General features: G+C 44.4%; 2 protein-coding genes across 11 annotated transcripts in view; both read left to right on the top strand.

The window, feature by feature from the left end:
• The first annotated feature begins 1068 nt into the window (after window positions 1–1068).
• LOC113270358 (acyl-coenzyme A thioesterase 6) lies at window positions 1069–17741 on the top strand. 10 transcript variants are annotated; one of them, XR_007190269.2, is made up of 5 exons: window positions 1069–1585; window positions 4168–4370; window positions 7332–8389; window positions 11700–12045; window positions 13852–17741. XR_007190269.2 is itself a non-coding variant. In XM_048220130.2 (4 exons), the coding sequence occupies exons 1-4, from the start codon at window positions 1129–1131 to the stop codon at window positions 11702–11704; spliced, it is 744 nt and encodes a 247-aa protein (XP_048076087.2). In that variant the 5' UTR covers window positions 1069–1128; the 3' UTR covers window positions 11705–13048. The 10 variants fall into 10 exon arrangements, 4 of the variants coding, with proteins under 4 accessions (XP_048076087.2, XP_044247245.3, XP_048076088.2 ...); XR_008961335.1 differs by having other exon boundaries at window positions 11700–13372; XR_007190265.2 differs by lacking the exon at window positions 13852–17741 and adding an exon at window positions 13211–13829.
• Window positions 17742–19603: 1862 nt separating this feature from the next.
• The window catches only part of DNAL1 (dynein axonemal light chain 1), a 39199-nt gene continuing 37915 nt past the window's right edge, over window positions 19604–20887 (top strand). Inside the window, exon 1 of the mRNA XM_026519544.4 lies at window positions 19604–19701. Within this exon, the coding sequence (XP_026375329.1) occupies window positions 19699–19701 (3 nt within the window). The 5' untranslated portion in view covers window positions 19604–19698. The remainder of the gene's footprint in view (window positions 19702–20887) is intronic.

The following is a 20887-nucleotide window of genomic DNA, read 5'->3' as shown; positions in this document are numbered from 1 at the left end:
TTCACACCAGGGATTGCTTTCCTCCCACCACCATGGCTACAGCCTCCTGCCAGGCAGCCCTTTGACCTTGAGCCTTCAGGGCCCAAGGTTCTGCACCCAACCTTGTTTGTTTTTTAACCTTGCCAATTCCTTTGGAAATAGTCCCTTTATGAAACTCCCCACAAATTACCCAATTGGAACGTGCCACTTGTTTCTTACCAGAACTCTGACAGAACTCAACACTGGCACTGCCAGTGACCAGATTTGTGACTTGAAAAGCAAAACTCTTGGGGCACCTGGGTGACTCAGTCGGTTAAGCATCTGCCTTTGGCTGGGGTCGTGATCCCAGGGTCTTGGGATCAAGGCCGGAATGGGGCTCCCGTCTCCTGGGGAAGTCAGCCTCTCCCCTGCCCTGTCTGCCACTTCCCCTGCTAGTGCTCTCAAGTGTGCTTTCTCTCTCTAAAAAATAAATAAATAAATAAATAAATAAATAAATAAATAATCAAAAGCGAACCTCTTACTGAGCACCTGCTATATAGCTTCACCAGTGCAGCGTTCTTACGTTAGCCCACGTAGCAGCACAATATGCTTTTTACAGACAAGAAGACTGGATCCACAGCCTTAATTACGTATCTTCCTAAGGATCACCAGGCTATTGCGGAGCAGGATCAGACCGGAATTCAGGTAGATCTCACTCCATAAATATCTACCTGCTCTGAAGCCACCCTTGGTATCCTTAGCTCTAGGAAAAAGGCTCGCTAAAGGATTGAGGCAAGGGAAGGATTAGGCTGTTTCTCCACTGATCATCTAATTATAATCACCTGGGAGCTTTAAATTTATAAGCTCCAGATTCTTGGAACTGCCAGTATCTTTCCCAATCTCAACAGTCTTTGTACCTCTCTTCCACACTTACTGCACCAGTTTGCAGAATTAATAATGAACTCTTAATTTAGCAGCTACTTTCTTCCGATCAGACCCTAGTGGATTGGCACAAACGCTAGGAGACCGCACACGGCGGCTTAGAGCGTCTCACGCGAGTCCAGGACTAGAAGCGCAAAGGTTCCAACTGCCACTGCTTCCCAGGGAGGTGGAGAGACGCCTGGCTGGACACGTGACTGGGAAGCCGCCCTCCCCTGTTCCGTAATCAGGATGGCGGCGAGGGTGATCCTGCGGCCCGCGGACCGCTGCCGCTGGGACGAGCCCGTGCGCATCGCCGTGCGGGGCCTGGCGCCGGGACAGCCCGTCACACTGCGCGCCTCCCTGCGCGACGAGAAGGGCGCGCTCTTCCGGGCCCACGCGCGGTACCAAGCCGACGCCGACGGCCTCCTGGACCTGGAGCGCGCGCCCGCGCTGGGCGGCAGCTTCGTGGGGGTCGAGCCCATGGGGCTGCTGTGGGCCCTGGAGCCCGAGAAGCCCCTGGATCGGCTAGTGAAGCGGGACGTGCAGACGCCCTTCGCCGTGGAGCTGGAGGTGCTCGACGGCCACGAGCCCGACGCCGGGCGTCTCCTGGGCCGGGCGGTGCACGAGCGCGACTTCCTGCGGCCCGGGGTGCGGCGGGAGCCGGTGCGCGCGGGCCGGGTGCGCGCCACGCTCTTCCTGCCCCCAGGTGAGCGCCCTGCGTCCCGGGCTGTTCTGGAGAACCGGGTGGAGTCCTGGGACCCCGGGCGGCCTCTTGCTTTCCTGTGGGTACCACATGATTATGGAACTTTCCTAAGCTCGTCCCCACGCTCCAGAGTCTATCATGGAGTCTGGACAGAAGTTCTTCTCTTAAGTTTCATGGCAGCACTTTCTAGAGTCACTGCCACTCCTTAGCTTCGTGCTGAAAAGTGCATTCAGCATACTCAAAACGTGCATTTATTTCAAGTGCCAGCCAGGCGGCTGTGTTTCAGATACCAGTATTAGGGAATGACTTCTGCTGTTGTGTGAGAGTGATCTTTTCCTCTTTTCACATCAAGCTTCCAAGGAAGCTGAAACCCACATAGGCAGTGCTCCATAATCCTAAAAAAACAGTTGATGGTCACCTGCTCTCATCATAAACAGTCTGTCAGTGATTCTTTTTTTTTTTTTTTTAAGATTTTATTTATTTTTGAGAGAGAGAGTGTGCTCACCAGCAGGTGGGAGGGGCAGAGGGCGAAGCAGAGTACCTGCTGAAGAGGGAACCCAAAGATGTGGGACCCAGTCCCAGGACCCTGAGATCATGACCTAAGCCCCAGGCAGACCCTTAACCGACTTAGCTGTCCAGGCAACCCTCTGTCAGTGATTCTTAAACACTTTTTAAAAATTTTTTTTATTTATTTGACAGAGCACAAGTAGGGGGAGTGACAGGCAGAGGGAGAAGCAGGCTCCCCACTGAGCAGGGAGCCAGTGGAACTCAATCCCAGACCCTGGGATCATGACCTGAGCCAAAGGCAGATGCTTAACCAACTGAGCCACCCAGGCATCCCCATCAGTGATTCTTAATCTGGCTCGATTTCCCCCCACCCCAGGGGACATTTGGCAATATCAGGAGACATTTTTGGTTGTCACAACTGCAGGGGTGGGGTGGGAGGATGTTATTGGCATCTAGTGGGTAGAGGCCAGAGATGTGGCTAAACATTCACAATGTGCAGGGCAGCCCACACAACAAAAAATGTCTTACTCAAAATGTCTATAGTGCTGCGGTTGAGAAACCCTAGTCTACGTAAAAAGGTGCTTACTAGGTAAAAGGGACCTGGAAACAAGACCCATGACCCAACTCTTAGAACCAAATTCCAGACTGAAACCCCTCCTCTATAGAAATGCTGGAGTTCCACATCTCACAGAATCCCTAAACAATTCCATCATTCTCTAAAACAAGAAGCCCTGCTTTATTCTTACAGCTCCTCAGCAATTCACAACCTTAACTAGGGGCTGCACACTCAGCTGTGAACTCCTGCACCTGGAATTGGATTGAACACATCTCTGTATGTCTGTACTCCTAGAGGCTTGCCCAGCGATGCAGGAGGAGCTCAGTAAGTCATACTGACCAATTCAATAAGAATTCCCCCCAGGGGCGCCTGGGTGGCTCAGTTCGTAAGTGACCAACTCTTGATTTTGGCTCAGGTCATGGTCTCAGGCTCCTGGGAAAGAGCCCCGCCTTGAGCTCTGCACTTAGCAGGGTGCCTGCTTGAGATTCTCTCCCTCTCCTTCTGCCCCTTCCCCTGTTCCCTCGTGTGAGCACTCACTCACTCTCTGTCTCTAAAATAAATAAAAGCTTAAAAATTTTTAGAAAGAATCTCTCTCCAAAAATGCTTTCACCGCCCCCCATGGTATCTGATGTTCCAGTGAAGTCACTCTTCTGTTAACTATTTCAATGTCTACTATGTGGTCTGTTTAAAAATCGTTTTCTGTCTCAAAGAATTTTGTAAATAATGTGGAAGAGTTCAACCATTTAACAAATACGTATTAAGTCAAGGACCATGCTGCATATGGGATAGAACAGATACTCAAGTCAGACATGGTCCTCACTGTGCTTACAGCCTAATAGAGGACCCAGGTAACTTATACATGTGGCAAGTGCTGTGATAGGGGAAGTAGGGACCCAGGGTGTTGGTGGGAACACATAAAGGCTATCTGACTCAACTCAGCCTTGGAGAAGATCTGGGTAGTCTTCTGGGAAGGGAGGTCTAAACTTTGGTTTGAAAACTGACGGGTCAACCAGGTCATAAAAACTAGAGAGGGGAGGAGAATAGTGTATACCACATTCAGGAGCCAGTGAGAACAGAGCACATTTAGGGATGGTGGTATTTAAGGCCGGGGCAGAGAGTGCAAGGACATGGGGAGTATATCTAATAAACCCTTAAGTGTTTAGAACATTTGACAGCTCTCCAAGTATTCTCAAATTGATCCTTTTTGTTGCGGAAAATTTGTGGGAAATGTACATTTCATCATACGCTATTTCTAACTTTGTGTGTGTGTGTATATATATATACACGAAAATATGTGAAAAATTTTGGAAAAAGTAAAGCATTTGTTCCCCCTCCCTTCTCCCTGAAGATTACTAAAAGATAAAAAAAAAGGCAAAATTGTAGAAAGGGTCTTTTTTCCACCCACTCCCCCACCCCCAACCTTCCGTGCTTCAGAAACTTCTCTTTGCTGACTGCCAAAATCTGAAACTCGAGAATGTCTTTTGAGAGTCTAAAACGCCTTATGATTTGTGGTGCTTTCTAGGTGCAGGGCCCTTCCCTGGGATCATCGATCTGTTTGGAAGTGGTGGTGGCCTTTGTGAATACAGGGCCAGCCTCCTGGCCGGACATGGTTTTGCTGTGCTTGCTTTGGCTTATTTCAGATTTGAAGACCTCCCCGACTTTTTGGATGATATGCACCTGGAGTACTTTGAAGAAGCTGTAGACTTCATGCTGCAGCATCCAAAGGTGGGTTCTGGGGCTTTGCCTGAATGCAGAGGAGAGGGGCTAGAGCGGACACAGGACTGGACGCAAACACCCTACCAGGACACTGGGTGCTAGGCCTATGTCACGAGACACCAAAGTTCCTTCAAAAGTTACTAGGATTATTTTTTTCATTTCTACCCATCTCTCTCCGATCTCTTAAGACTCAACTGTTTATTTCGCTGTAATTCTTGACCATAATTCAAAGAGCTCTACCGAAATGTTACTAACCTTAAATTCTGGTACTCCATCTACCAGCACGTGGCCTTATACTCCTGAATAAGGGAACTGCTTTCTCTGAGATTCCATTTTTCTCATTTATAAGGCTAATGTAAATGAATAGAGGGAAAAATCTGACTATTAAGAGACATTTTTGGGACATTTGAATAGGGACTGTCCGGGGCTTCTGTCCCGGACCTTTTGTTTTAGGTGGCCACACTCTGGGCTTCCTTTGGGCTGCATCCCTGCCCACAGGGTGAGGGGTCCAAGGGACCCAGGGAATGTATCCACCTGGAATTCACGTGCCTTACACACACATGCACACACACATGCACCAAGCCCTTGTGATCTGGAACCCCAGAATTCTTTGCCAAATAGCACTGATCCTGCTTCAGGCCATGTCTCTTCTCTGGTGTATCAATGTGAATATACCTAAGCCTTAAACATGTAGGCCCTGGTGTCCACATACGTGTGTGAGAGACCCCTCAAGGTGCATGATGGAGCCGGGGATGGGAAAAGAAGGCAGGTGGGCCAGGGACCAAGGACTGGGGCTGACTCTCCCCCAGGCCACATTCCAGTACAGAACTTCTCCCAAGCTTTCAAATTTTCTGTTATGGAGGTACATTTATCAAGGTGGGAGAAAAGAACATATTTAAAGAGTTTGTTCATTTGATTTATAACTTTTAAATCTTTAGGTATGGGGTGTATGGGTCTCTGTGTGTACTCTTGACCCAGTCTCCATAAATATTAGTGGAAGGCCTGTGTACTAGGAAATCGATCGATTCGCTTATTAGAAGACACAGTTGCGCTTTGTGGATTGTTGCATAAGGAAAGAAAGCAAATGACATTTAAGAAAGCTACCTAGAGAATATAAAATCACCATTTGTGTCTTCCATTTACAAATCCTAGGCTTATTCTGTTTCTCTTCCTCAGGTGAAAGGCCCTAATGTTGGGCTTCTTGGCTTCTCCAAAGGAGGTGACCTGTGTCTCTCAATGGCCTCTTTCTTGAAGGGCATCACAGCCACTGTACTTATCAATTCCTGTGTGTCCAACACAGTAGCTCCTTTGCATTACAAGGATATGCTTATTCCCAGTCTTGGCAGTGACCCAGGGAGATGTACAATTAATGAATCAGGATTTTTGCGTTTTGTGGATGTTTGGGACAATCCACTGGAGGAACCCAATCACCTTAGTATTATTCCCCTGGAAAGGGCCCAGGGGCCCTTCCTGTTTCTTGTTGGCATGGATGATCATTCCTGGAAGAGTGGCTTCTATGCTCAGATAGCCTCTGAACGGTTACAAGCCCATGGGAAAGACAGACCCCAGATAATCTACTACTCAGGAACTGGTCACTGTATTGAACCACCTTATTTTCCTCCTTGTAGAGTTTCTGTGCACACAGTGTTAGGCCAAGCAGTATTGCATGGAGGTGAGCCACAGGCTCAGTCAAGGGCACAGGTAGATGCCTGGCAGCAAATTCAGACCTTCTTCCAGAAACATCTCAATGGTAAAAAGTCTGTCCCGTCCAGCAAAATATAACGTTGTAATCATAGACTAGATACTATTAATAAAAATCTAATTCATACAACATGTATTGGGTTTTCCAAAGCACATACGAAACTTTTGGTAACAACATAATTATCTCAGCTTCTTGTCAGGCCCTACTGGATTCCCAGGCTTTGCAACCCTCCTTTCTTCACTGCTATCCCCTTCTTCCCTGAACGTTACCCACCGTACAGGCTTAACCCTGATCTGATCCATAGGATCAATGTTAACCTGTGGGAGAAATGTAAGTAAGAGCAATGTAAGAAGCGCTTGCCCAACTCTCAACTGCTGGCCTAGCTTCGACCTGTGCTCTGGTTGTGAAGACGGAGCTGCTGTATTGCTCAGAGTTCCATAACCCCTCTGGACCCTAACTGACCATATATGAGCCTTGGGGACATACCCACTTGAATCCCTTAAGGAATGGACTCTGCTGCTTTCTTGCCAGTACATATTCCTGAATGTGTATTCAAGACTTGTTTCTGAACCCCACTCTGAAGATTGGGGGCATTGATCTTCTTCATATGGTAAGTTTTGCTTTTATCTTACGAATGCAAAGCTTTGCTTTTGTGAATGAAACCTCAATTTCTTCCTACTAATAATGTATCCTTTACAAAATTCAACATTTGTAACATTTACTTCACAAAGTAAAGCTGAATTCTTTACAGCAAAATTTATTGTAAGCAAAACTGTATTGATATACTGATATAACTGATTTTTAAAAAGATTTTATTTATTTGAGAGAGAGAGAGAGCGCTATAGTGCGTGCACAAGGAGGGGAGGGGTAGAGGGAGAGGGAAAAGCAGACTCCCCGGTGAGCAGGGAGCAGGACATGGGAGTCAATCCCAAGACTCCGAGATCATGACCTGAGCCAAAGGCAGACGCTTAGCTGACTGAGCCACCCAGTTGCCCCTCTAACTAATTTTTTCCCCCATTAATTTGAGAGGGAAAGAGGGAGCAGGAGGAGAAGGGGCAGAGGGAGAGGGAGAGAGAATCTCGAGCAGACTCTGCACCCAGTATGGAGCCCAAGGTAGGGCTTGATCCCACAACCCTGAGGCCAAAACCAAGAGTCAGATGCCTGACCGACTGCACCACCCAGGCGCCCCAGTATAACAGATCTTTAAGACTCCACCCTGCGGGCCCCTGCCTTAATCCTCGGATGTCCTTTTATACCTGCCCAATTAGACTTCCTGCCAGCATCATCCGTTCCTGTTACCATCCTGCTGGGAAGTACTGGGATCAGTCTGCCTCACGTCATTACAAGGTACTGAGCACTATCTAGATTCATAAGAGACCAGAGAGAGGGTCCTCCCCGAGTGCAAACAAATTTTCCTGAGACACATCACAGGGTTTGCTGGGCACATACAAAATCTTTGGCTAGTTTCAGTCTATCCAAACAACTGCCCATTAGTTCTTAACTAATGAAAAGAAAGGTTCCTTAGAGGTAACTTAGTTTTGACCAATTGCTAAAAATATGTGTTGAGTGTAGTTATTCATTATGTAGTATAATGATTTACGATGATGTGAGTTCTTGGAGCCTCTGTTAACTCACTGCCAGGTGAGTTACTACACTCACTGCTACAGTCCAGATGCCTTTGGGATGGGGGATGACAGGAAGAAGTTATAAGGAACATGGCTGGGGGTATGAGAGAAGTGAGGGCCAAAAGGTAGCCCCAGGAGCTAAGCATGAGGATTACAACTAACCATCTCCAGGTACTAAATTTCTACGTATACGGACAGCTCTCCACCTCGATTTCTTCCTTACTGATAAAGTAGCCTAGAAATCTCCTGCACTGACTAAACATATTTGGTCACCTTCCCCTGAGAGTTAACTTTATATATAGGCACCTGTTTCTAAGATTTCAAAAGGAATTTCAGGTTGTTGAAAAGCTACCTCAAATATGGTAATTGTGACTTAGAAGGAAGGAAGAGAATAGGTATCCATGAAATGAAGCCAGAAAAGAGGCTAACGCAATAGCCCTTATTATGAAGTCCTATATACTTGCCTTGACTGGGTCACTCATTCAGTCATATGCTTTCCAATGGCTTATGCAAAGAAGGAAACCTAATCAGTTACACAAAATACAGCATTCGTAACATAAAAGCAAAGCTTAGCCATCAATTTCTTCCAAAGGTCGTCACGCTAAGGAACATTAAGTAACGTAAATGGTGGTATCCTCAACGCTGCCTCCACGGTCGATATAAATTCCAGGCTGCACTACTTATTACCTGGGTGACCTTGGGTAAGTTATTAACCTCTCTAAGCGTCCGTTTTCTCACCGATAAAATGGGGATAATATAATGATAATAACAAACTACCTCTCTGGGCTGTTGTGATTAAATTAGATAATCCAGGTGAAACATTTAAAAAATTATCTATTTATCTTTTAAAACACATGACATTTAAATTTCATTACAGAGAAATAATGGGTCTTAGAAAATCGAAGTGGGGATTCCAAGTTGAAAGATCCTAAGAGAGAGGGAAGAAGTGCCTTGTGGGTGCCTTCCAACTCTGAGATTCTCCGAGGTGCTGGATTCCAGAACTTTGTACTTGTACTTGCATTCTGAGGTTGGACGTGAGAGTCACAGATTAAATTTAACCCTCTTAATTTATTACCCTATTCCAGGCTTCTCCTAGGGCTGATTACAGTTATCAATTTGAAGTATACCCTTCCAGAACCATTTTATAGGCATGTACATACAAATATTTGTTTGAATGGAAAAATTATGGTTTTATTTTGTGAGTCCCATGCCTTTTCCTTGGGGAAAAAAAAAAGGTCATGATGTGTGTTTTTTCTGCATATAAAAACACATTTTTAATACTTGAGCCAGGCCCCAAGAGGTTATTTCCATAGTGTATACATCTGTAGTGCTGCCTCACCTAAAACGTTTACACTTTAACCTTGGCAGTCTTTCTTAGACCCAGGCAAAAATAATTGCAAGGAAGGGATTTGGCAGAAGCCTCTTACAGGTAGCCTCCTTCGACGAGGCTTAGGGAATCGTGACCCCTGGTGGCCAGGAATGGACTTTAAAGAAAGAGACCGGCCAGCATTCCGTCAGATCGGTAACTTCTCTCCCTCGCCGCGTGGAGCGCTTGGCTGGGGATGAGCTCCTGCCTCTTTAAAGAGGTCCCACTACGGGGACCCCAAAACCATGACCGACCCCGGGCCCTCCTACGTCGCCTCTTCTTGGAGCCCTCTGCTGAGTGGCGCCCCCGGGACCAGCTGGGGCCCTGCCCTCACGACCCGCGGAGGTGCCACTGGGCCACGCCTCTCCCGGCGCCCCACCCCGCCCCGCTCGGTCGTCCCGCCCCCGGTCCCGCCCGGCCCCCGCCTGCTCTGCGGAGCGGGGCCAGGAGCTCGGACTCTTGCGCTGGCCGCCGCCGGGCCTGTCTCTTTGGCCGGAATCAAAGACGCGAAGATCCCGGGGCCATGTGGAGGGCAGCCCAGGCCGTGCTCCGAACCCCCGGAATCCCACTCCTGCTCCGGAAGTCGATGTCCACATCGGCCCCTCTCTCCCAGAACGCTGCGACCCTGACCGTCACGCCTAAGACTGGGCTGACCTAGGAGCTCCTGAACATTCAAGTGGAGGCTTAGGCCCGAGGCAGCGGGTGACCCTGCGGGCGTCGCCGGCAGCTGCCGAGGCCGCCTCTTCCACTCGCTGGCCCCCTACGAGGCGGACGGCCGCGGGGGCTTGGACCTGGCCAGGGACCGGGCTCTGGGCGGCGAGTTCACGGGTCCACGTGGAGCCCATGGGGCTCCTGTGGCGCCTCACGCGGGTCGGCTCGGAGGATCCCTGCTTCAACCAGATGCCGAGGGGCGTGATGAAAAGCCCCCTCGAAGTGGAGGTGACCGTCCACCACGCGCCGCGCCGGGGTAGCCGGCGGTGCCGCTGGGCCCGGCGCTGGCCTCCGCCCAGGTGCAGCGCTGGTTCTCCAGCCCCGAGCTGCGCGGTGCTCGCCTGCGGGCCGGCCGCCTTCGGGGCGTCTTCTTGCTGCCCCCGGTGCGTGACGTCTTTTCCGTAGAGGGCTTTGCATGGACTTAGAGGATCGATTTAGGAAAGCTGGCCTGCTTTGCCGGCTGATTTATCTGCTGAAAACAAAACGGGCGCCTTAATTGCTTTATTTTGTCGCCCTAGATGCCAGGTGGGACAGTCACTCTCCTAAATGGTGACTGGGATTTAAATTTAACCTGCTCGGGGACCTCTTTTCTGCCAGCTGCCCCCCCCCCCTTAAAGTCCTAGGGAGGCCGACGCTAGTCCTTGCGAGCATCTTTGCTATGCAAGCATGACGTTGCTGTACAGTTGCCAGCGTTAAGTATTTGTTTGCCTCTGCAGTAGGTAGAGCTTCGTGTTAATTTGACTTTTCCAGTTATTTCTTGTAAAAATGACGAGAATAGTGGATACAAATCTTTTACCCGTTCAGGCTCCAACATAACTGAAGTCCTATTACATACATTGTTCACTTTTTAAATACTGGTTTCACCTTAGGATACCGATGACCTTTTTGATGTTATTTTCTGACATACTCTAATTCCTTGGAGATCTTCATCATGGTGAGGAAACTGTTCTGTTGCACATTTCATAGATCAAAGAACGATTTCTTTATTTGATAAAAGAGAAAACTGAGTCCTGAAGTGTTTTAGCCAAATCACACAGCTAGATGGTGCTAAAATCAGGGTGTATTCAAATTCTTTGAGAGCCAAACTCTGACCACAAACAGGGGCTGAGTGAATGAGTGAAATAGGTTTTTATTTTTAAAAACCAGTCTGGCTTATTTTCTGCTCTCACTCTCAGGATCCTTAGGAACAACTAAGAATCTTTTAAATGAGAGATTGAAAACGTTTTCATAGTTGAGGGTGGGTGGGCTTTTTTTTTTTCCTTAAGAGCCTATAAGGGCCTAGCAAATTTACATACTGGGAATCCAATTACTGACCTGAAACAAAATAAACAGATTCTCAGTTATTTTAATGTGGTAAACCTGTGGTTGGAAAAATCTATCGCTGGAATAATTTGAGGATCTGTGTGTTATGTCTTTTTCATGGTTTGCTTTAGGCTTTCTGGAAGTAATCCTGAGTCCCAAGATGTTTGAGATTTATCTAATTTTATTTTATTTTTTTTTTAAGATTTTATTTATTTATTAGACACAGAGAGAGAGACAGCCAGCGAGAGAGGGAACACAAGCAGGGGGAGTGGGAGAGGAAGAAGCAGGCTCACAGCGGAGGAGCCTGATGTGGGGCTCGATCCCATAACGCCGGGATCACGCCCTGAGCCAAAGGCAGATGCTTAACCGCTGTGCCACCCAGGCGCCCCGAGATTTATCTTATTTTAAAAAGAGCAGCTCAAGATATGCCAAGATATCTGAATGTTAAGAAAAAACCAACCTGTACAAATCATGACCTTAGTATCTACACCCTGGCTTTCATTTTGGTGACTAGATGTGCCTTAACTTGTTTCTAGATTTGAAAATTTAGAAACGGCCTTTGGTATTGGAATTTTAGATCTCTTAGTTTGGTTTATATTCTAATGTTCTTGCCTCTTAATCCGTTCTTATAGATTAATCTGGGACTTTTATTGGACTAACACGGAAGAACATATCTGAAAAATACTAGGAGGCAATTGGCTGAGACAGTCTTCTTTTGGAATGGTGAATGAATAACGTAATCTACAATCGGAATGTTGAAAGAGAAATAACATCAACATTAGAAGGAAATAGTTAGACATTTTACTCCCTCTCCACTGTGAGGGAGCAAGAATTTCCTGTCCCCTTCAAGGTCCTTCTAGCTGGATTAAGAATCAAATTGACATGAGACAGATTAATAGGAGAAGATTAAATTCAAATTTCTATTTTCGGGGAATCCACACAAACATGGAAATTCCAAAGACAGTCAGGCAAAATGAGGTATGTACATCATCCTGAACTAAGGAGGAAAAGTTAGGGGTCTAGGACTTCGAAGGGAAGGAATGCAATTCACAGGGCAATAAGAAGAGCAGATGGTTGGAAATTAGATTTTTGTCCTGCCGTACAGATGGGTCACTCAGATACATTTTATCTCTGTTAATAACCCTTATCCTGCAAAAGACGCTCGATTTGGATTTTTTTTTTTTTTTCATGTTGTTAAGGGAGGGGAAAGTTTCTCTTGAGCCTGCAGGGTCTCAGTTTGCCTCAGCTCAAAATAGTCCACATGCCAAAAGTGACATATTCTGAGGGGGAACTCCCCTGGACCCCTTCAAACTCAAAATAGTCTTTATATACCCAAGTAGTTAATCTAGAGGCAGCCTGCCCTTGGCCCCTACACCACACATATTGTTCATTTTATATTACAGCATCGTGAGACCTTTAAAATAGCATAAACTTTGTTTACTTAGGGATTTTGGTGACTTTGTATCTTAAGCTTATTGAGAACTCAAAGGGCCCTTTAAAGTTGGATTTTTTTTTTTTAAAGATTTTATTTATTTATTCGACAGAGATAGAGACAGCCAGCGAGAGAGGGAACACAAGCAGGGGGAGTGGGAGAGGAAGAAGCAGGCTCATAGCGGAGGAGCCTGATGAGGGGCTCGATCCCATAATGGTGGGATCACGCCCTGAGCCGAAGGCAGATGCTTAACCGCTGTGCCACCCAGGCGCCCCTAAAGTTGGATTTTTAAATGGTATTATATGTTCATAACTTAAAGGCTGCCAGAACTGTTTGCTTAATCAGGATTTACACTTCAAAACAAAACATTTTCCATATCTTTGGTGCAAATTTTCATATTTTAATTCATTTCATAGAAAAAAAGATAAAAACATTCTTACATTTATAACTTCCAAATAGCCAAAAGAAGTATCTGTTTCAGCCACAACAATAAACATATTTCAGCCAAAACATTTTTTTTTTCAAAGCAACTAGGTGAATGTTTTAAAACAGGGAAAAATATTTAAAAAAATTTTTAAGCTAGAAAATAATAAAAATGTTTTTTAAAAAAATATAAATTATACAATTAGAATTTGCTTTAGAAAATATTAGCTAGGTATCATAGTTCATTAAATGTCCTGTCATCTAATCCCAGATTAATCCTCTTCCTAGTTTATAGGAGATGGTCCTTTTCCTGGCTTGATTGATATGTTTGGTGATGGAGGATTAAATGAATCTTAGGCTAGTCTCCTGGCTTGTTGAGGTTTTGCTACTCTGGCTTTGCCACGTTTTGGCTATGAAGAGGCAGCTAAATTTGTGCAAAGTCACCCAAAGGTGAGTGGGACTGTAGAGAGAAATGTATTTAAAATTAGCTTCTTAGGGGGCGCCTGGGTGGTTCAGTCGTTGAGCGTCTGCCTTCGGCTCAGGGCGTGATCCCAGCGTTCTGGGATCGAGCCCCACGTCAGGCTCCTCCGCTATGAGCCTGCTTCTTCCTCTCCCACTCCCCCTGCTTGTGTTCCCTCTCTCGCTGGCTGTCTCTGTCAAATAAATAAATAAAATCTTAAAAAAAAAAATTAACTTCTTAGGGCCAGGAGAGAGTGAGTAGAGAAAGCAGTACTAATGGGCTGGAAAATTATAACAAATACCTGTTGAAGGAATTAATAAAAGGATAAAGAAATGAATAAATAAGCTGTCTGGTAAATACATATATGCTTTTCCTTTATTGAAGGCTTTGCAAAGACGCCATTAACAATCATGCTTTTTCTTTCTCTCTCTCTCTCTCCCTGTTTGTCTTTTCTTTCTTCAATCTCTAGGGTAAAGGTCCAAGCATTGGAGTGATTGGTTCTGGCAAAGGGGCAGAGTTGGCATTTTCCATGGCTAGCTTTCTCCCAAATATAGCTGCAGTTGTGAGCATCCACGGCCGCAGCTGTAACACAACTACTGCCCTTAGAGGTGGTAGCTTCATCCTGCCAGGACTGCCTTTTAACCTAGACAAAATCTCTGCCATGGATTCAGGGGTTTACGATGTTACAGAAGCACTGGAGGACCCCTTGGACCCAGCCTACAGGGAAAGCCATATCCCCCTTGAAAAAGCCAATGCCCATTTCCTTTTCATAGTCGGAGAGGATGACAGGCATTGGAAGAGTTCTGTTTATGTGGACATAGCTGTGAAGCACCTCACAGAGCATGGGAAGACAAATTTCACTCTTTTAAGCTACCCTAATGCTGGCCACAGAATAGATCCCCCCTACAGCGCTTTTTTCTCTGTATCCCTGGATCCCGTGTTGGGAGTGCGTGTTTTGGGAGGTGGACAGCTCAAAGCTCATGCTGTTGCTCAGATTGAGTCTTGGAAGAAGATCTTGGAGCTTTTGCACTTGCATCTGGGGTAAAGTCTAACAAACCGGATGGTTAAGTTTAGAATATATGCAGAACGAATGAAGGGATAGATTGCATATTTTTAACAAGTGATGACTGAAATCTGGACTTCTCGTGGGCATCTGCAAGCTTTTAAAAGAAGTAAGAATACTTGCTTTAAATTCATCAGAGCCTGTAACTTTGGTTACTATCCATGTTTCTCCATGTTTGGTTTGTTTGAGCTTGAATTCAAGGTAATTGCTAAGCAAAAACCAGTTTTCAATCTGTCATTTACCCTCCCTTCCCACCTACCCTCTCTGTTACCTGTACTTCTAAAGGTTTTTAAAAATGGGTGTATGATAATTAGTTTGCTATTATGTGTCCCAGAGGTTATAAAACTGTTTTGAACAGGGGTGAATACATGAATATAGGTCCCTGGTTTTATGATGAGGAGCCACTGAGCTATGATAACTTTCTCATAATAGAGGCTGGAGTGAATTCTAACAAGATGACTCAGAGGCTAATTTGTGGTAGACTGAAGTCATAGAAGCCTTTCTATTATTAATCAGGTTTTGATACTTTTTTTCTAGTTATCTCCTGTGCTAGGATCTTTAAAGCAAGTTAGAAATCCTAAAACACTTGCTTTAAAACTGCCAGCCAATTACTGAGAAACATGGATTCTCTACAATTCCATTATCTCTGTATTAGTAGTTTAAAAACTTTTCTTCACGCTTTGTTTCAAAAATATATTTAAAAATAGGCACATTCCAGTTCTCCTCCCAAGTTGATAATTACACAAGCAGACAATGTAATTATCTGAGGGAAAGACAAAGTTCATCCCTTCCACTTTCCACCACCCTTACCAAAATTTAATTGCAATTTGTGGATGAGCCTTAATTTATTAAAATAATTTTAACTGAAGTTCTGAGATTTGATTTTAAACTTTAAAAATATGTGTGGAATTAGAAGATGTTAAAAGTTCTGGCCTTCTCATGATTTAGTTTTGGTTTAGGTTTTTTTCTTCCACATAATTGAAGGGAAAGAGTAAAGTATTAATTATCAGCCTTTGATTTTGGTTGATCAGTGGATCTTGTGGTCAGAACTATATTTTGGGCTCTTGGCAGAGGATGAAGTGTTGTCACCCTAATTTGTAGTAATAAGAGTTCCCCTCCCCCAAATTAACATTATTTAAAAAATTTAATACATGTTTCAAGTTATTAACATCAACAAGAGAGTATACATGTCATACTTTACATATATATATTTATATACACACACATATGTATTACTTCCTGATTTTTGGGTTATTCATGTAAGATTTATTTTTTAAAAGATTTTATTTTATTTATTTATTTTTAAATATTTTATTTATTTATTTACCAGAGGGAGAAAGGGAGAGCACAAGCAGAGAGAGCTGCAGGCAGAGGGAGAAGCAGCCTCCCCACTGAGCAAGGAGCCTGATGCAGGACTCAATCCCAGGACCCTGGGATCATGACCTGAGCCGAAGGCAGACGCTTAATTGACTGAGCCACTCAGGCATCCCTAAAATATTTTACTTATTTATTTGAGAGAGAGAGCAAGAGCACAAGGGGAGGGCAGAAGCAGGCTCTCTGCTGAGCAGGAAGCCCTTTGTGGGGCTCCTATCCCAGGACTCTGGGATCACGACCTGAGCCTAAGGTAGAGGTTTAACAAACTGAGCCACCCAGGTGCCCCATTCATGTAAGATTTTTAAAAGACTTAAAAAAAAAAAAAAAAAAAGGACCAAAAACATCGTGAGGGGAGAAATTGGCTTTTTATCAAATAACTATAATGAGAATAATAATCTGGGAAATTGACTATTGAAATTTGTTAGAATGCTCATTCTAATTTGAACTGATAAACCTTTTGACTGTCTAAATAACCTTAAGAATTAATGACTCTCTTAGGCTTTAAGGTCTTAATCTTTTTTTTTAATTTTAGAGTATGTAATTTGAACTGTTTTGCTCAATCGCTAATCATCTGTTAAATGTGACATTTTTTTCTCTTTTATTCAACCCACATTCTTGTTTAGAAAATTAAAGATTCCTGGGTGGGGGAATGGGATAGACTGGTGATGGGTAGTAAGGAGGGCACATATTGCATGGTGCACTGGGTGTTATATGCAACTAATGAATCATCGAACCTTGCATCAGAAACCAGGGATGTACTGTATGGTGACTAACATAATGTAATAAAAAAACATTAAAAAGAATTAAAGATTCATTAACATTTGGTTTGCTATCATTTCACACTATTTTACCTTTACTTTTCAACAGGTCTGCCAGATTTTCTGAATTTGGGGAACGTGTTTCAATAATATTTTTAAACTTTCTCTCAACTTTCTTCTAGGCCTGCAGCAAGAGCAAGTAGAGCCAAAGTCGTAGTCTCTGGTGACCAGCTTTTTGAATCTATTTTGCCATTTTGCAGGATTAAAAAGAAAGGATCCAAGTTATACAATTCTTTTCCTGTGTGAATGTTTTTAACCTTTGAGAATCTGAAACTCAGCAAATGTCTGCTTATATAGCGGTAAATAGTTTATATAGAGGTAAATAAGACATATTCATGGTCAAAGTTTACTCTTCCGATGACCAGGAAGGAAAAGTAACATTCTGAGAAAGCATGGAGATAAAATTGATTTACTAATGATATTTCACCTTTAATGCCAATGCCTTATGATGTAATCCACAGTTTTTAGTAAAAGTATACTCTGTTAGGTTATAAGATATGTTCGAGGATTAGATTCCCATTTCAGCCACATCAACAAAACTGGTTGAGATATTGGCAGGGAAAATTCTAGTTTGGAGAGGTGCAGAGGTGTGGAGTTCTGAAACAAAACAAAACAAAACACTACAAGAAAAAGTCTGGATATATTATGAATACCCATTTTATTTTTTTTAATTTTTATTTTTTAAAAATATTTTATTTATTTATTTGTCAGGGAGAGAGCACAAGCAAGGGGAGTGGCAGGCAGAGGGAGAAGCAGGCTGCCCCCTGAGCAAGGAGCCCTATGAGGGACTCTCGATCGCAGGACCCTGAGATCATGACCTGAACCAAAGGCAGATGCTTAACTAACTGAGCCACCCAGGCATCCCTATGAATGGGATAATTTTAATTTTCTTTAATAAACAACTTAGTTTTTCCTGTTTTTTAATAAATATGATTAAATTACCTTTTTCAAAATGGAATTTGTTATTTCAAAATTTAAAATATCCACATTACAGGAGCTCCCGAATAGCTTAGTTGGTTAAGTGTCAGACTCTTGATCTCAGCTCAGGTCTTGATCTCAGGGTGGTGAGTTCAAGCTCCATGTTGGCCTCTATGCCTGGTGTGGAACCTATTAAAAAAAAAAAAAAATATATATATATATATATATATATATATATATATATATATATCCCCCCACATTGCTGAATAATCAGAAAATAGAGAAGCAAAATGAACCCTGTATTAGTCTGCTCAGGCCGCCATAACAAAATACCAGAGACTGGGTGGCTTAAACTGCAGAAATTTATTTCCTCACAGTACTGGAGGCTGGAATTCCAAAATCAAGATGCCGACAGTGTTATTTTTGGGTGAGGCTTCTCTTGTTGACTTGCAGGTGACCATCTTCTTACTGTGTCCTTAGATGGCCTTTCCTCTGTGACCACCACTCCTAGCATGTCTATTCCTCTTATAAGGACACTAGTTATATTAGGTTAGGGCCCCACTCTTATGGCCTCATTTAACTGAAATTACCTCAACAGCCCTCTTTCCAAATACAGTCACACTGGAGTTAGAACTTCAACATATGGGGGCACCTGGGTGGCACAGCGGTTGAGCGTCTGCCTTCGGCTCAGGGCGTGATCCTGGCGTTATGGGATCGAACACCACTCCTCTGCTATGAGCCTGCTTCTTCCTCTCCCACTCCCCCTGCTTGTGTTCCCTCTCTCGCTGGCTGTCTCTATCTCTGTTGAATAAATAAATAAAATCTTAAAATAAAAAAAAAAGAACTTCATATGAATTTGAGTGGGGTGGGGACACAATTCAATCTGCAGCAAACATTAGACCCTCATAATATTCTTTTAGATATATGTTACGTACAAATGTATGTTACAGTTTATAATTTTTTAAGATTTATTTATTTGAGAGAGAGAATGTGTGTGTGTGTGCACAAGTGGGAGGAGGGGCAGAGGGAGAGGGAGAGGGAGAGAATCCCAAGCAGGAGCCATGCCCAGGATGAGCTCCACCACCCCAGATCATGACTTGAGCCAAAATCAAGAGTCAGAGGCTTAACGGACTGAGCGACCCAGACACCCCTGCAGTATATCATTTTTAAGAAGATTATACCAACTACTTTGTTTGGTAACTTGCATTTTAAATTAGTACATCATGACTGCATGTGAATAGATGCATTTCAGCTACATTTTTAATGGAAGTATATTATTTCATCGTTTGGATGTTTGATAATACCAACTCTTTTTTTTTTCGTTGACATTTAGTTTGTTTTTCTTTTTGCTATTAAAACCTTGAACATAAATCTCTGTACACTTGTCTGATTATTTCTTCAGGATGAAGTCCTAGAAGTGGAATTGCTGGGTCACAGAGGTGCACACGTTTTTAAAGCTTTAAATACTATTGCCAACAGCTAGCTCTCCAGAAAGGTTGTGTCAATTATAAACAGCAATGTATATACGCCTCCGCATTTCTCCATACCCCTCGTAACTCAATATTTTTACAATTTTTGTCTAATTTAATAGGAGGAGGGGAGGGGAGCGGGAAGACACCCCAGTTATATAAAACCAGCAATTTATGCTTTCATTCGCCTCTGGCTCCCGGGAGGGTTTGGGGGAAGGCAACCGAGGAAATTCAGCTGAATTTATTTTCAGTCGGACTGCAGGCGAATTACAGCAGGTGATAAAGAGAAGGACGCGGAGGGGCAAGCTGCAGGAGAAGGGAATTTTTAAAGTTATTTTATGGGAAGGGCAATACTAGAGCGAGGCTTTAAACTTTAGGCAGGTACGTCACTGCAGATCAGCTGAAATTGCTTTCAGTAGAAAGCATCTCCTGACCACTCTGCGCGGTTAAACTCTCGCATCCCCGCTGCCGGGGCTGGGAGGCAAGCGGCCGACCGGCGGGAGGACCGACGCTGTTACCGCGCGGTCCCACAATGCCCCGCACGCACCACCCTGAGGGCGGAGAGAAAGGACCGCTGCCGGGGGTGGGATCCTTGGAGGGCTCCGAGAAGTGCGCATGCGCACTAACCTCGGCGGGCCCTAGCAACCAGAGCAGTGACAGTAGCAACGGCCGGAATGGTGAGTACTCTCTAGGCCTCATAGTCAAAGAGGAGAGGAGATTGGAGGTGGAAAAGAGTGACTGTGGCGTGTTGAGGGTCGGGGGGGTTCTCAATCAGCGGAAGGAAGCCGGTAACGGACGCTAGCTGTGCAGTTGAGGCCTGAGGCGAAAGAGAAGCCCTGGCACGGGGTGGTCTGGGATGAGGGCGGCCTGGGGCGGATTGGAGGTTGGGTTCATGTGGAGGGACTCGGACAGAGAAAGGGAGCGCAAAGAGCAGGAATTTCTCGAAAAAGAGCGGATTAGGGTGGGAAAGGTGATGGAAGGCAGAGTGTGAATAAGGATATTTCTGTACATAGAAGTAATTTTCCCCCTGGCGAGATGGGGCGCGGGGAGCTGTTACGAGAGGAGTGTAACACCGAGTGCAGCAGTATTTCTAACCTGTGAGGTGCCCAGGTTGTCCTCTGAATGACTGTAAGTGCAGTTATTAGGTAACGTTGTAAAGCCCACTCCGATAGAATATATTAGGACAACGTTTCTCAAATTTAAGTATGCACAAATATAGTCGGCTGAAGATTGAGCTTGTTGGAATGCAGATTATTAATTTTTAATATAATGGGATTCAGGAATGTGCATTTCGACAGTGCACCTCAAGTGATTCTAAAATTGGAGGGTGTCCCACCACACTTTGAGAAACACTGCTACCTTGGATTTGACATCTATCAGTCATCTATCCAATCAAAGCCCTTTATGAAGTAGTGATTTTACCTACTGATGCTCCTCAACGCCTACTTAAAATGCGCTTACAGATTTGGTAGTTCCACCTAGTAGTTTGAAGAGGGATGTTTTTGGTGGATTACAGACCCAGTCAAAGTTGTTTAGCAATGTATGTGATTGTCTTGCCGGATGGAGATGTTTATGAAGAATAAGTATAATTAGTTGTCTTCTTTTTGTGATTCCAGTGCTGTTTAAGTGGGCAGAAATTGAGCCCAGGAAATTGAAATGATGACGAAGTCATGCCTGCCCTCAACCACAAGATTAAATACCACTCTTTTAAAAGTAGTTTTCCCCCCACACTTTCCTTACTCTATTCCATAGTCATTTAGCTGAAAACCACTGCCAAAGAAAGTAGAAAGTTCTGGAACCTAGGTTTATATTCAGGTGAAGAAATAATCACCCCTAAATGATTCTGAAAGCATAAACCATGAG

This window comes from Ursus arctos, unplaced genomic scaffold, assembly GCF_023065955.2.
Source record: "Ursus arctos isolate Adak ecotype North America unplaced genomic scaffold, UrsArc2.0 scaffold_25, whole genome shotgun sequence".
Taxonomy (NCBI): domain Eukaryota; kingdom Metazoa; phylum Chordata; class Mammalia; order Carnivora; family Ursidae; genus Ursus; species Ursus arctos.
The sequence above is the reverse complement of the archived record's forward strand: the minus strand, read 5'-3'. Positions and strand labels throughout refer to the sequence as shown.